The sequence below is a fragment of the Pseudophryne corroboree genome, chromosome 2 (assembly GCF_028390025.1).
Source record: "Pseudophryne corroboree isolate aPseCor3 chromosome 2, aPseCor3.hap2, whole genome shotgun sequence".
NCBI classification, from domain to species: Eukaryota; Metazoa; Chordata; class Amphibia; order Anura; family Myobatrachidae; genus Pseudophryne; species Pseudophryne corroboree.
This window is the reverse complement of record NC_086445.1, coordinates 129,531,921-129,545,444: the sequence shown is the minus strand read 5'-3', so window position 1 is coordinate 129,545,444 and position 13,524 is coordinate 129,531,921. Positions and strand designations below refer to the sequence as shown.

The 13,524-nt window shown below is 41.1% G+C and overlaps 1 protein-coding gene across 1 annotated transcript in view; it reads left to right on the top strand.

Annotated features, from left to right (window-relative positions):
• The window catches only part of USP12 (ubiquitin specific peptidase 12), a 176,861-nt gene extending 164,694 nt beyond the window's left edge, over positions 1 to 12,167 (top strand). The window contains exon 9 of the mRNA XM_063951708.1: positions 6,653 to 12,167. Within this exon, the coding sequence (XP_063807778.1) occupies positions 6,653 to 6,754 (102 nt within the window). The 3' untranslated portion in view covers positions 6,755 to 12,167. The remainder of the gene's footprint in view (positions 1 to 6,652) is intronic.
• Positions 12,168 to 13,524: the final 1,357 nt, after the last annotated feature.

Genomic DNA, 13,524 nt, shown 5'->3' with positions numbered 1-13,524 from the left:
TGCAAGTTGTTTTTTCTGATCCTCAATGCTGGTGCATGGGTAGGGTCAGATTGTATATCACTTTAGAAGATTTAAAGTGATTACAGTCACAAATTGTGCAGTACACTGTGAAAGTGCTTATTATTTATCATGTCTCAGAGCGGCAAAGGTGACGAAGGTACACTTACAGTAATACCAACACTCATATCATGTTTGTCTTTCAAAACTGTATTATCCTCTCGGGATCTGGTTCAGGATGGTTTATGTGCAAATTGTTTTGCTTTTCAGCAAGATACAAGGCAGATCCCGGTACAACGTCAGGTACAGATGGATCCACCTTGGGCTATGTTTGCACAGACCTTGTCAAGTATAGCTGAACGGATAATTCCTACAGCTTCTGTACCAGGAATGGGGTACACTATTAACCCATACATGCAGCTCCCTACCTACGGTATATCATTTCCCCCAGCAGCTTCACAAATGAAACAAGCTGATAAACCGGTGGTAAGTAAATCTTCACCTTCACAGGCTACACATGATGATTCATCAGATAATGAAAGCTCTATTTACTCTACTTTGGTATATGAAGAGGAGGAAGAAGGTCTCCGCTCAGTGGATACAGCTGAATTAATTAGAGCAGTGAAGGTTATTCTATCCTTAGAAGATTCAATAGAGCCTGTGTTAAAAACTAAGGCACCTGTGTATAAACGTCCCAAGACAGTTAAGACTGAGTTTCCAGGGTCAGACCAGCTGATGGAAATCATGGAAGAGGCTTGGGCAACACCCAATAAAAAATATAGAATTCCCAAAAAATGGGATTCCAATGATCCTTTTCCAGCTGGGGATTGTTTAAAAAGGGAGGTGGCTTCTAAAGTAGATATACGCATGTCATTCGATTAGTGCAAAAATCTATATTGCCTTTGCCATCAACATCATTAAATGATGTCATGGATAGGAGAGTGGATGGTTTTCTAAAAAACATTTTTTTCTCTGTCTGGAGCAGTCATAAGGCCAGCCATGGCTTCAGCTTGGATGGCAAAGGCAGTGGCTGCCTGGGCTGATGCGTTGGAAGGGGATTTTTCATTAGCTTCCAGAGAGCAAAAATCCCATATAGCTCATATTAAACAGGCTGCAGTATTCTTGGAAGAAGCAGCATTAGATATGGGTACTATTGCTTCTAGGGCATCAGCCTAAACAATAGCTGCTCGCAGAGCAGTTTGGTTACGTACGTGGAAAGCTGATTCAGAATCTAAGAAGGTTTTGGAATCTTTGCCTTTTTCTGGAAATATTCTTTTTGGTAAAGAATTTACAGATATTCTGGAGTCAGAAGCAGACTCCAAAAAGGTCAAGTTTCCTTCCACATATATCTCCAAACCTAAGGGTCCGGTTTTCTGGCCCATTCCGTCTCAAGGAAAAGCAAAGGGAAAAAGTGATCGTAAGCAGCCCCAATACAATAAGTTTGGTAAGTCAAAAAAGCATTGGGCTTCCAGAGGGCCGGCTTCCAAACCAGAAGACAAGCCATCAACCTGATGGTGCGGGCTTCAACCTGGGGGACCCCAGGGTAGGGGGCAGACTTCTTCAGTTTGCACAGATCTGGCAGCAGCCTACAACAGATGCCTGGGTGCAGGAAGCTGTACTCTAGGTTATGATTTTCCCTTCAAGAAGCATCCTCCGCGAAGGTTCTTCTGCACCAGCCCGTCTCGGGTAGAGACGAAGGTCAGGGCTTTGCAAGAAGCAATTCAGAAATTGCTTCGGTCAGGAGTAGTCATTCCAGTATCCCCTGCACAACGAGGACAGGGTTTTTACTCCAACCAGTTTTTGGTTCAGAAGCCAAATGATTCATTTCGGCCCATTCTCAATCTCAAAATGCTAAACAAATACATTTGGGTACTGCGGTTTCACATGGAGATTTTACGCTCCATAGTTTTGGCCATGGAACCAGGGGATTATATGGTATCCCTGGATATTCGGGATGCTTACCTACATGTTCCTATAGCACTGTCCCATCAGTGTTATCTCATGTTCGCTATCCTCCAACAGCATTTACAGTTCCAGGACCTACCCTATGGGTTAGCCACAGCCCCCAGAGTATTTACCAAGATTATGGTGGTTATGGCAGCTTATCTCCGCAAGCAGGGGATAAGAATTTTTCCATACCTCGACGACCTTTTAATCCTGGCACAATCACAGGAATTGCTCCTCTGTCATCTCCAACAGACAATAACATGTCTGCAGAGGCACGGGTGGCTCATTAATTGGGCAAAATCATCTCTAGTTCCGTCACAACGGATGACTCACCTGGGGGCTGTACTGGAATCAGGTCTGCAGAGAGTATTTTTACCTCGGAACAAAATATCCAAGGTACAGTCAAGGATTCAGGACTTGTTACACAGTCAAACGGTATCCATTCACGCAGCAATGCGAGTGACAGGTTTGATGGTGTCAACATTCGACATGGTGGAGTATGCACAATTCCACTCAAGACTTCTGTAGCGTCTGATTCTTGCCAAATGGAATGGAGTACATCAGACAATAAAGAAACAGACTATGGTACTTTCGGTAAAAGTAAGAAAGTTATTAGCCTGGTGGCTACAAACATCCCATCTAGACAAGGGGAGACCCTTTTGGATATCAGATTGGGAGATCCTGACAACAGATGCCAGTCTTCAGGGCTGGGGAGCAGTGTCCGGAAGATTGTGGTTCCAGGGACAATGAACCAAAGAAGAAAGTTGCCTGCCAATAAATCTGTTGGAGCTTCGAGCCATATACATGGCACTGATTCAGGCAAATGACATTCTTCAAGGAAAACCAGTCCAGATCCGCTCGGACAATGCAACGGCAGTAGTGTACCTCAACCATCAGGGAGGAACTTGCAGCCAAAAAGCAATGAAGGAGGTAAGTCACGTACTAAAGTGGGCAGAACTCCATCATCCAGCCTTGTCCGCAGTGTTCGTTCCGGGAGTCCTAAACTGGGAAGCGGATTTTCTCAGTCGACACACCATTCAAGCAAGCGAATGGGCTCTACACCCGGAGGTCTTTCATACTCTGGTAGACAAATGGGGGTTGCCAGAGATAGATTTCATGGCGTCCTGTCTGAACAACAAAGTGCCCGCATACGGGTCAAGAACAAAGGATCCCAGAGCGATCTTTGTGGACACCTTGTCGGTGAGATGGGACTTTCACCTGGCTTATCTGTTTCCTCCGATCATCCTATTACCCAGGTTGGTGAGGAAAATAAAGCAAGCAAAGGGTGCTGTGATTCTAATAGCTCCGGCTTGGCCCAGAAGACATTGGTACACAGATCTGCAGAGAATGTTGATGGATGCGTCATTTCTGCTACCCTCAACGTCCAGATCTACTGATGCAGGGTCCCTGTTATCACAGACATCTGGATTGGTTGTCTTTGATGGCGTGGTCTTGAAACCTCTATCCTGAAGTCAAAAGGATTTTCACAACATGTAATTCAAACAATGCTCAGAGCAAGGAAACCCTCCTCAGCTCGTATTTATCACCGAATATGGCAAGCCTATATTCATTGGTGCAGTGAAAGAAATGTGGACCCGAAATCTTTCAGGGTTTCCAGGGTCTTAGCATTCCTTCAGGCAGGAATGGATAAAGAAACAGACATCAAACAGCGCTAAAAAGAGATGTATATTTTAATAAAAATGTATTAAATGAATATTAAATGTGTACAGATACCGGCAATGGTTGCACTTAAAGTCCTACATACAAAGCAGTTCCAGCTTATTTGTTAGTATAACTGATTAATAATCATGCACAGATGGTAGGTTTAGTCCAAGATAAGAAGAGACTTCATGCAGTTAAAAGCAGCTGTGCTGGTGGCTTTTCCAGTGCACTGAAATTGATACTTCCTTGTCCAGTTAAAAGATGGTAACAATGTTAGTATAATGATGAAACTTGGACAGGAATTTTAATCGGAGATGTTTAGAACAATGAGGCACATCGGTATGTAGTATTTGGCATTTGTCACTCGGTAAACTTATCCTCTGAAAAGCCTCTTGTTTTGGACCCTCCGGATATGGCACCATTAATGTGTTGAAGACACCAGGAGCCGGGAGTCCCCGAAACTGCCCCCTGCTGGGAGCTGGGCGTTACGCAAAAGGTGATACTAAATACCGATGTGCCTCATTGTTCTAAACATCTCCGATTAAAATTCCTGTCCAAGTTTCATCATTATACTAACATTGTTACCATCTTTTAACTGGACAAGGAAGTATCAATTTCAGTGCACTGAAAAAGCCACCAGCACAGCTGCTTTTAACTGCATGAAGTCTCTTCTTATCTTGGACTAAACCTACCATCTGTGCATGATTATTAATCAGTTATACTAACAAATAAGCTGGAACTGCTTTGTATGTAGGACTTTAAGTGCAACCATTGCCGGTATCTGTACACATTTATATATTAATTTAATACATTTTTATTAAAATATACATCTCTTTTTAGCGCTGTTTGATGTCTGTTTGTTTCATGTCTTTTTAGGGGTTGAGTATTCCCCTTTTAACAGCTGCTGTAAAATTGGTGTAATTATTGAGCATTGGCAGAAAGTCATATATAGTTACAATTAGCTCTAGCGCCGGATTTTTGTTTTGAGGAATGGATAAAGGTTTGAAGGTGGCTAACTTGAGACTGCAAGTATCGGCATTGACTGTATGGTTCCAAAAGAAAATTGGCAATTTACAGGATGTGCATACTTTTTTTTTCCAGGGAATTCTGCGCATTCAACCTCCTTTTGTTCTGCCTACAGTACCGTGGGACTTATGTTTATTCCTGAAAGCCCTTCAAGTTGCCCCATTTGAACCACTTAATAAAGTTGATCTTAAATGGTTCACAGCTAAAGTGTTCTTTCTACTGACTATGGCATCAGCTAGAAGAGTATCAGATTTAGGGGCGCTGTCATGTTGTTCCCCATTTCTGATTTTTTTATCCAGATAAAGCAGTTCTCAGAACTAGGTCTGGGTATCTTCCTAAGGTGGTGTCTAAATTCCACTTTAATGGAAAAAATTGTAGTCCCGGCTTTTCAGGTATCGGGACTTTCTGCGGGAGAAGCACCGCTTTACGTAGTCCGTGCATTAAGGATCTACGTGGATCGTACCAGTGCCATCAGAAAGACAGATTCTCTCTTCATTCTCTACGGATTTCAAAAGAGGGGATAGCCTGCTACTAAACAGACACTGGCAAGATGGCTTCGAATGACGATTTCAGAAGCATATTCTCAAGCTGATCTCCCTGTTCCGGCTAATGTCTCTGCTCACTTTACTCGTAAGGTAGGTCCATCATGGGCAGCACATCATGGTGCTTCAGCAGAACTGATATGTAAGGCTACCACATGGTCTTCCATTAACACATTCATTAGACATTATTCCTTGGATACTTTTGACTCTCATGACGCTGAATTCGGGCGTAAGGTTCTCCTGTCCAATCAGGAGTGTCCCCACCACTAAATTGCTTTGGGAAATCCCATTGTTATCCTGTGGATAACCTGTGGACACTGCCGGAGAAATATACGTTATGGTAAGAACTTACAGTTGATAACGGTATTTCTCCCAAGTCCACTGGTTCCACAGGGATCCCACCCTGACGCACCTGATTTGAGGATCCTTCTACTCACTAACCTTTTCTTTCTTGTATGGAAGGGTGGTACATGTGTGTTCTTATCGCCTGATTAGGGTTCTACATGATGCTCCTGCCTTGTGCTTTGGAATACAACTGATTTGCCTAAGCCAGTGGGCGGCGATATATGGACAGGCCCGTTGCATCCTGGGAGGCCAGAAAGCTTTGATCGTTTGGTGCCAATCTGCTGTCGCTCCATCATATCCCATTGTTATCCTGTGGAACCTGTGGACTTAGGAGAAATACCATTATCAACGGTAAGTTCTTACCATAACGTATATTTTTTATCCCAGCTTTCTATGACTTTTCTGAGCTGAGATATTGCATTTACCCCAAACGTCCGCAACTGTTAAAAATGTCATACACCATGATACAAAAATGGCCACCATTTTCATATGAAGGTAAATAAAAATAAAGTAAAATGGTGGTTTCTGACTGCTATTTTACAGGGCTCACCACACACACAAATATTTTTTTTTAAATGGTCAAGCAGCCAATTAATTTAATTCTGGACTGTTTTTAATATAGATTGACCAAGTGAGGGAATTTATAGAGCATTTGTATGTTTTTATATTGATTGGCAGTAGGAGAATGTCTGACCATTATTCCTATGGAAGGGAAAATATATTTGTTGCTGCTGACCTCCGTTTGTTTTGGGGTTTTTTGTTTGTTGGGGTAGGATGAGGATAAAAGGTGTGAGTAGTAGACTGAAATAACTTCTATATGTTTAGAACTTGAAGCAGTGACAAGGGGAGTTGTTGGTTGGTTGTCTTTCGGCAGGGACAGTAGCCTCTGCTTGGTTTCTAGCAGTATAATTTAATTTACGAAAGCTGATCTTCCTATGTAGTTGGGCAAATGGCTTTAGGGAATTGCCCTCCAACACAGGTCTGTCAGATGAAAAGCCTTTAATGCCATTGAGCTCAGTTTAATGTCAGGGATCACTATGTTCTGCACACGCACACACACACACACACACACACACGCAATACGCTTATATTATGAAGGTCTTGTATAATTCTTGTATTATCTGTTTATGCAGAAGATTGATGCACAAGCTATTGAAGAATTCTACGGGTTGACATCGGACATCTCCAAGAACTCTGAATCTGGGTATATTCTCTTCTACCAGTCTCGAGACTAAATGAGAACTGTGACAAAGACATACATTCTGCCTCACTTCTTCTCTGGACACTTGGAATGAGGAGAAAGCACTGATATATATATCTATGTCTAGATATATGTATATATAAATATAACAAACTAGAGACAGGAGGAAAAAAATGAAATGAGGAGAAGTGGGAGCTCAGGGGGGGGCATTAGCGCAGTTTGCACACGCTGAAGCAAAGAACACGGATAAAGGAGACAAAGATACTCATATCACGATAATTGATTAATTTGCTCTCAGGAATCACGCTCACTATACAGTCCCATCACTACTACTTATACTGCTAAATGAGAACAGAGACGGTCGCTACTATAGTTGGGTCGGACTTCCAGTCATTGATTATAGTCATTTTTTTTAAATGTTATTTTAGCTAGCTGTAAGAGTTGTGGAGGACTCTTGCAGACGTGGACAGGAGCCTGTGCGTTGTCACACAGACCCCCCGTCACAGCAAGCAGAAGTGAAAGAAAGACATGCTAAATTCTAAAAAAATAATAAAAAAAATAAAAAGTAGTTACAAAAAAAAGTTATAGAGAAAAAATATATATTTATATATATTTGCGCCCAGCAACCGCAATTGCCTTTCTTAGAGAGGAGAGAATGACGCATTGGAATCTTTTAGTCCTTTAAATGCCTGGAGAAACTTAGTGTAGGCACGGATGATAACATTGGGAACAATATCCGGCATCTGTTATTCCCCCTGTTGTTTGGGGGAGCTGCTGGTTTATCAAGAAGTATCTTTCATTTAATTTCGCTGTCACAGATGTTGGCTTTCTTTAGCATCTGCAATTGGCTAAAAGAAAAAAATCATCATTGCTTCTAGAAACAAAATATATTCTTCACTAACTTGTAAATTTGTAATGTGTTTAATTTATTGATCAGAGAATGCCGGTCTTGTACAACCAGAGGAACATGACACACAGTCGTGATATGCAACACAAATAAATACACAGAGAGAATTCAGTGGGATATTATATGGAGAGTAACAAAGATGATGGAAAACGATTCACTGTTTAGTAACGTGTGCTTTGTTTAAGATTGTTTTATTTAAATGACTTACCTTTTAATTGCAAGATGCTAATATGATGCTTTATTGATTACTGAATACAGGCGTTGTCAACCTTCATTACTCCAGCTTCTGGCTAAATGCTGTCACGTTTCTTAGCCAGCCATTGGCAGACAGAACAGGGGGAATGCCGTTTTCTATGGCCGGAGTGTTTAAGGTTCCCTACCACCTGTGTTTTTGAGTATGTACGATGCTGGCGCATGTTGGGGAACGTATTTGAAATTACGCCACGTTTTTGCAGTGTGTTCCGTTTTTCCCAGGACATTTCTTTATAACAAATATAAAGAATAGCTAATAAAGAATTTCCAAATTTTAATTTTCGTTTTAGGATAAGATGTACTATAGTAATGACCACACCACATAGTTTCCAGAGTATGAAATGTCATGTATTTTTTTTCTTTTCGTGTGTACCTGTTTTCATTCATGCCTCTTGTGTATTGTCTGACAGTGACTGAATGTAACTGGAAAAGTGGGTGAATGTGTTGCTAAAGTGTTGGCAATTGAGCTTTGTCATCCTGCTTTACCGTTCTTTTATTTCCATAGTGTGGTGAGACTTTAAACCATAGTTTTTTAAAGATTGTAAATAAATCCTATTTAGGCCTATTTGAGAATAGAAGGCCGTATTTACTAAAGAAAACATTTTCTACCATAAGTTAACCGTGAAGTCAGTTGGCTGTAAGATAGTATGACTGGATAGTAAATATAGGTCACTGCTGCTATTCACATGCTTTATAAACTAGCGTTAAACACTTTTATTGGCTCAGGAACAATCCCTGTAAGTTTCTGGTTCAATAAGTCACTTAGATTACATAGAGCCTTTAGCCCAGGTAATGCTGAGAGGGGCCAGTTACCAGTTTTGCGAAGTCTGCGACAATCCTCCATTTACACAGTGATAATATTCCACATGCTCTAAAACATACAAAACCTTGGCTTTTCTGCCTTCTTACACTTTTTTTTTTTTTATTGCAGATTTTCTTTGCCTTGTTAAAATCAGTTCATTATTTTAGTAGAGTAAATCCAGACTGTTGTTTAAATACAAGATGCTTGTATAACGGTGTGGGGCTGTGTGACCGGCGCTGGGGATACCTGTGGTCAGCATACCGATCCAGGCAGCAGAATGCCGGAGGGGGGGGCAAGCCCTTTGCCCCTGCATTCGCCACAGGTGTCAGTCGGCATGGTAAGTGGGTGGGATCCCGGCGTCGGCATGGTGACTGCCGGGATTCTGAGCGCCGGTCACATGACCGGATCCCTGTGTAACACAGAACTTGTCAATTTGTTCTCTGCTGTGCTGTTAAGTGGCTACTAAATAATCTAATGCACTCTAAAGTTGTCTTGTATAAAAGATATATATATATATATATATATATATATATATATATATATATATATATATACACACACACACACACACACAGACACTATGAAGACAACAGTGATTGGACACAGACAGTTAATAGATTAACAAGATTTTATTGGCCTCAGTACTTTGCAGTTCAGCCAAGTAAGGTAATTACTCCATACACCCTTCTTGGCATACTGTCCAGAAGGGTGTATGTTGGGCCATACCACCTTAAGGGCAGTGACCAACTGTGACACAAGGTAGAGTCAGCCTAGAATGCACCCAGAGGTTCTCAGTTGGGTTAAGACCTGGACTCTGAGCTGGCCAGTCCATCCAGGTTACTAAATTTTCTGTATACCAGTCCAGCGCCACCCTAGAAACATGACAGGTGGCATTGCCGACCTCCTAAAAAAAAAATATGTATTGATTCCATAGAACTGCCACAGTGTAGGGAGCGCAGAGTTATCAAGAACATCTCTATACTTCTCAGAGTTAATGACCATGCATTACAACTAGTGGACCCATGCCAACCAGCTGAAACAGCCCCACAGCATAGCGCCGCCACCTCCATGCTTTATTGTAGGTACTGTACACTCTGGCATCAGACGTTTTCCTGGCAGTTACCAAATCCAAACACATTCATCTGATCTGAAAAGTGTAAACCACGATTAGTCACTCTATTACACTGTCCGCCATTGTTGTGATTAGAAGTTTATAAGCAGATGGCCGCACATAATATCCAAGTGCATGGGTTTCCCTAAAAGTGTTCTTGTCGAAACCGTCACATTAGTGGCTATTTGGAACTCGTGTACAATAGTATGCAAGCTCCCTGGTTAGCACCCTTTAGTCCCAGGGTTGCAGTTTCAGGGGTCTTACAGGGAGAGGTGTATTTAGGAATCCTCCTAACATCTGTAATGCTACTCATACCTTTGATCAAGCAGCCTAAGACAATCCCCTTTTCTAAATTGGTTAGCTCCTTACGGCAAGCCATTTCATTAGCAAATAATCTAATCAGTGCCCTTTTACCAATTTTATACCTTCACAAACACGTGTCTGCAGCAGGAGCACACCATTTTGCTTGCGCAGGGGTGTCCAATCACTTTTGTGTACAGTGTGTGTGTGTGTGTATATATATATATATATATATATATATATATATATAACTTGAAGTGTTTGACACTACATTTGTTGTGCAGCTAATCAGAACAGTGCTCTTTCACATAACATGACTTTTAATGCAAACAACTTTCTCCTATATGTAATTGATATTATCAATACTATAATGATAGTTGTGTGTTAGTGTTTTTTGTACTTAAGGTGGGGTCTCGCCTTGAACACTGGTCAGCTTTAATAATGTGCAGTTTATATCGGCAGATGTACTAAGCCTTTGACGGCGGGATGTACTAAGCGGAAAATGTGGTAATCCCTGTTTACCGCATTTTCCTAATGTACTATCCCCCGGCAGCCAGGTCAGCGCCGCGGAGGGGTTCGCCAGCTTTTACTGGCGATACCCCATAGAAGCCTATAGGCTTCTTTCCGCAGCCATGTGTGAGGGATACGATTGGATCCCTCCCAGCATGCCCCGCGGCTGCCCCTCATCATTCTGCACATGCACAGAATGACACAGGCGGCCTTAACCCGGAAGTCAGGCAGACGCCGGGGATTGCAAAGGAAAGCTCTTATCGGAAGAGCTGTCCTTCGCAATACTAAGCGCATATGTAAGTATATATGAGCTTAGCATCGTGACGATGTGCGGCGATGCCACATAGCTTCTCTCTCTCAGGGCGGGATGTACTATCTGCCAATCAGCTCCTAACTGTCATATTACATGTTGTGTTTGAAAAATGGCAGTTAGGAGCTGATTGGTACTTTATCTTTCTCCACGTTATCTCTCTCCAGGACATCTGCCTCTTAATATTTCAGCGTGTGTCAAATTAATAACATATTGTATAGTCACACCAGGAAAATACATTCAAAATGTTGGATCATTTGGATTACCCACACAGTATGTGGAGACTAATTTTCTGGACTGTGACCTTTAAATATTTGTAAATCTTTTCTACAAACAAACTTTTATTGAGCATACACTGTATAATACACAGCATAGAGGAATACGGACAGTGTATTGTGCTAGAAATTTTTATTTCAGTTCCTACATAACATAAATTCATTTAGATACATGCACTTCTGTCATTATTTTGTGTTATACTGTAGCCATAGTTTGAAGTAAAGGCTTATGTTGTGTGGTTCAAAATGGCCGCCTGATGCTATTTGTTCAAACAGCTCGAATCCTGCTCAGTACCATAGTTACAATGCCACTATGGATTTATTTTTTTTAAATTAACTGACAGTTTTTTGTTTTCCTAAAGCATAGTTTTATTTATAAAATTAAAAAGCCAAGGTTTGTTATCGGACATGTTTTATAGTTTAACAGTGAGAGTACACATTTATTTTTGTTAAGTGATGATAGGATTTTTTTTTACTTCATATTTGCAGCCCATTTCATAAATGTCTGTTTTGTACGAATTATGAGGTGATGGTTCTGAATAAATTAATTTTTACTTCTAGTGCAGCTGAATATAAAATTCTTGAAATTTAGCAATTTATAAAAAAATAATAATTAAGATAATTATATTAACCAAGCAAAATGACCAACATATGAAGCATTATAGAAATATTTTTTAGGGGTAGTCAAGATGGGGGAATTTTCAGTTGTAAATAGTGGATCTGATTGCTGTGTAACTATATAATTGTTGATTTGAACAGCAGTTCATTATTTTGTATATTGGAAACAAGAATTTTATTAAATAATGTATGTTATTTGTTAACATACTAGATGTATTAAACAAACTATAAATTATAAAACGTTGCACTTTTGATACAGATTTATAGATGTTTGGCGGGTGTATTAAAGGGCTTGCTTGAAATAACCTGTTGTGGTGTTATGATTTCCTGTTCTAAAGAAATAAAAGTGTAAACAACACAAACTCCTGTGTACTTGTATCTTTGATTCAGGAATGCTTCAGTCAATGAGTATTGCTTGCAGTGTGATTCCCACATTTAGAGGGTATTTATCAAAGCATGGAGAGAAAGTACTAACTAATTAGCTCCTGTCATTTTCGAACACAGCCTGTAAAATGTACGTTATGGTAAGAACTTACCGTTGATAACGGTATTTCTCCTAAGTCCACAGGTTCCACAGGATAACAATGGGATATGATGGAGCGACAGCGGATTGGCACCAAACGATCACGGGCCCGTCCATATATCCCGCCCACTGGCTCAGGCAAATCCGTTGTATTCCAAAGCACAAGGCAGGAGCATCATGTAGAGCCCTAATCAGGTGAGAAGAACACACATGCACACCCTTCCATACAAGATGGAAGAGGCGAGCGAGTAGAATGATCCTCAAATCAGGTGCGTCAGGGTGGGATCCCTGTGGACTTAGGAGAAATACCGTTATCAACGGTAAGTTCTTACCATAACATATATTTCTCCGGCAGTGTCCACAGGTTATCCACAGGATAACAATGGGATTTCCCAAAGCTATTTAGTGGTGGGGAACGCTCCTGATTGGACAGGAGAACCTTACGCCCGAATTCAGCGTCATGAGAGGCAAAAGTATCCAAGGCATAATGTCTAATGAATGTGTTAATGGAAGACCATGTGGCTGCCTTACATATCTGTTCTGCTGAAGCACCATTTTGTGCTGCCAATGAAGGACCTACCTTACGAGTAGAGTGAGCAGAGACATTAGCCGGAACAGGGAGATCAGCTTGCGAATATGCTTCTGAAATCGTCATTCTAAGCCATCTTGCCAGCGTCTGTAGTAGTAGTAGGCCATCCTTTCTTGTGAAATCTGTAGAGAATGAAGAGAGAATCTATCTTTTTGATGGCACTGGTACGATCCACGTAGATCCTTAATGCACAGACCACGTCCAGTGACTCATCTCCCGCAGAAAGTCTCGATACCTGAAAAGCCGGGACTACAATTTCTTCATTAAGGTAGAATTTAGACACCAACTTAGGAAGATACCAAGACCTAGTTCTGAGAACTACTTTATCTGGATAAAAAAAAAAAATCAGAAAAGAGGAACAACATGACAGTGCCCCTAAATCTGATCTTCTAGCTGATTTCATAGTCAGTAGAAAGAGCACTTTAGCTGTCAACCACTTAATATCCACTTTATTAAGTGGTTCAAATGGGGCAACTTGGAGAGCTTTCAGGGCTAAACATAAGTCCCACGGTACTGTAGGTGGAACAAAATGAGGTTGAATGCGCAGTATTCCCTGGAAAAAAGTACGAACATCTGTAAGTTGGCAATTTTCATTTGGAACCATACA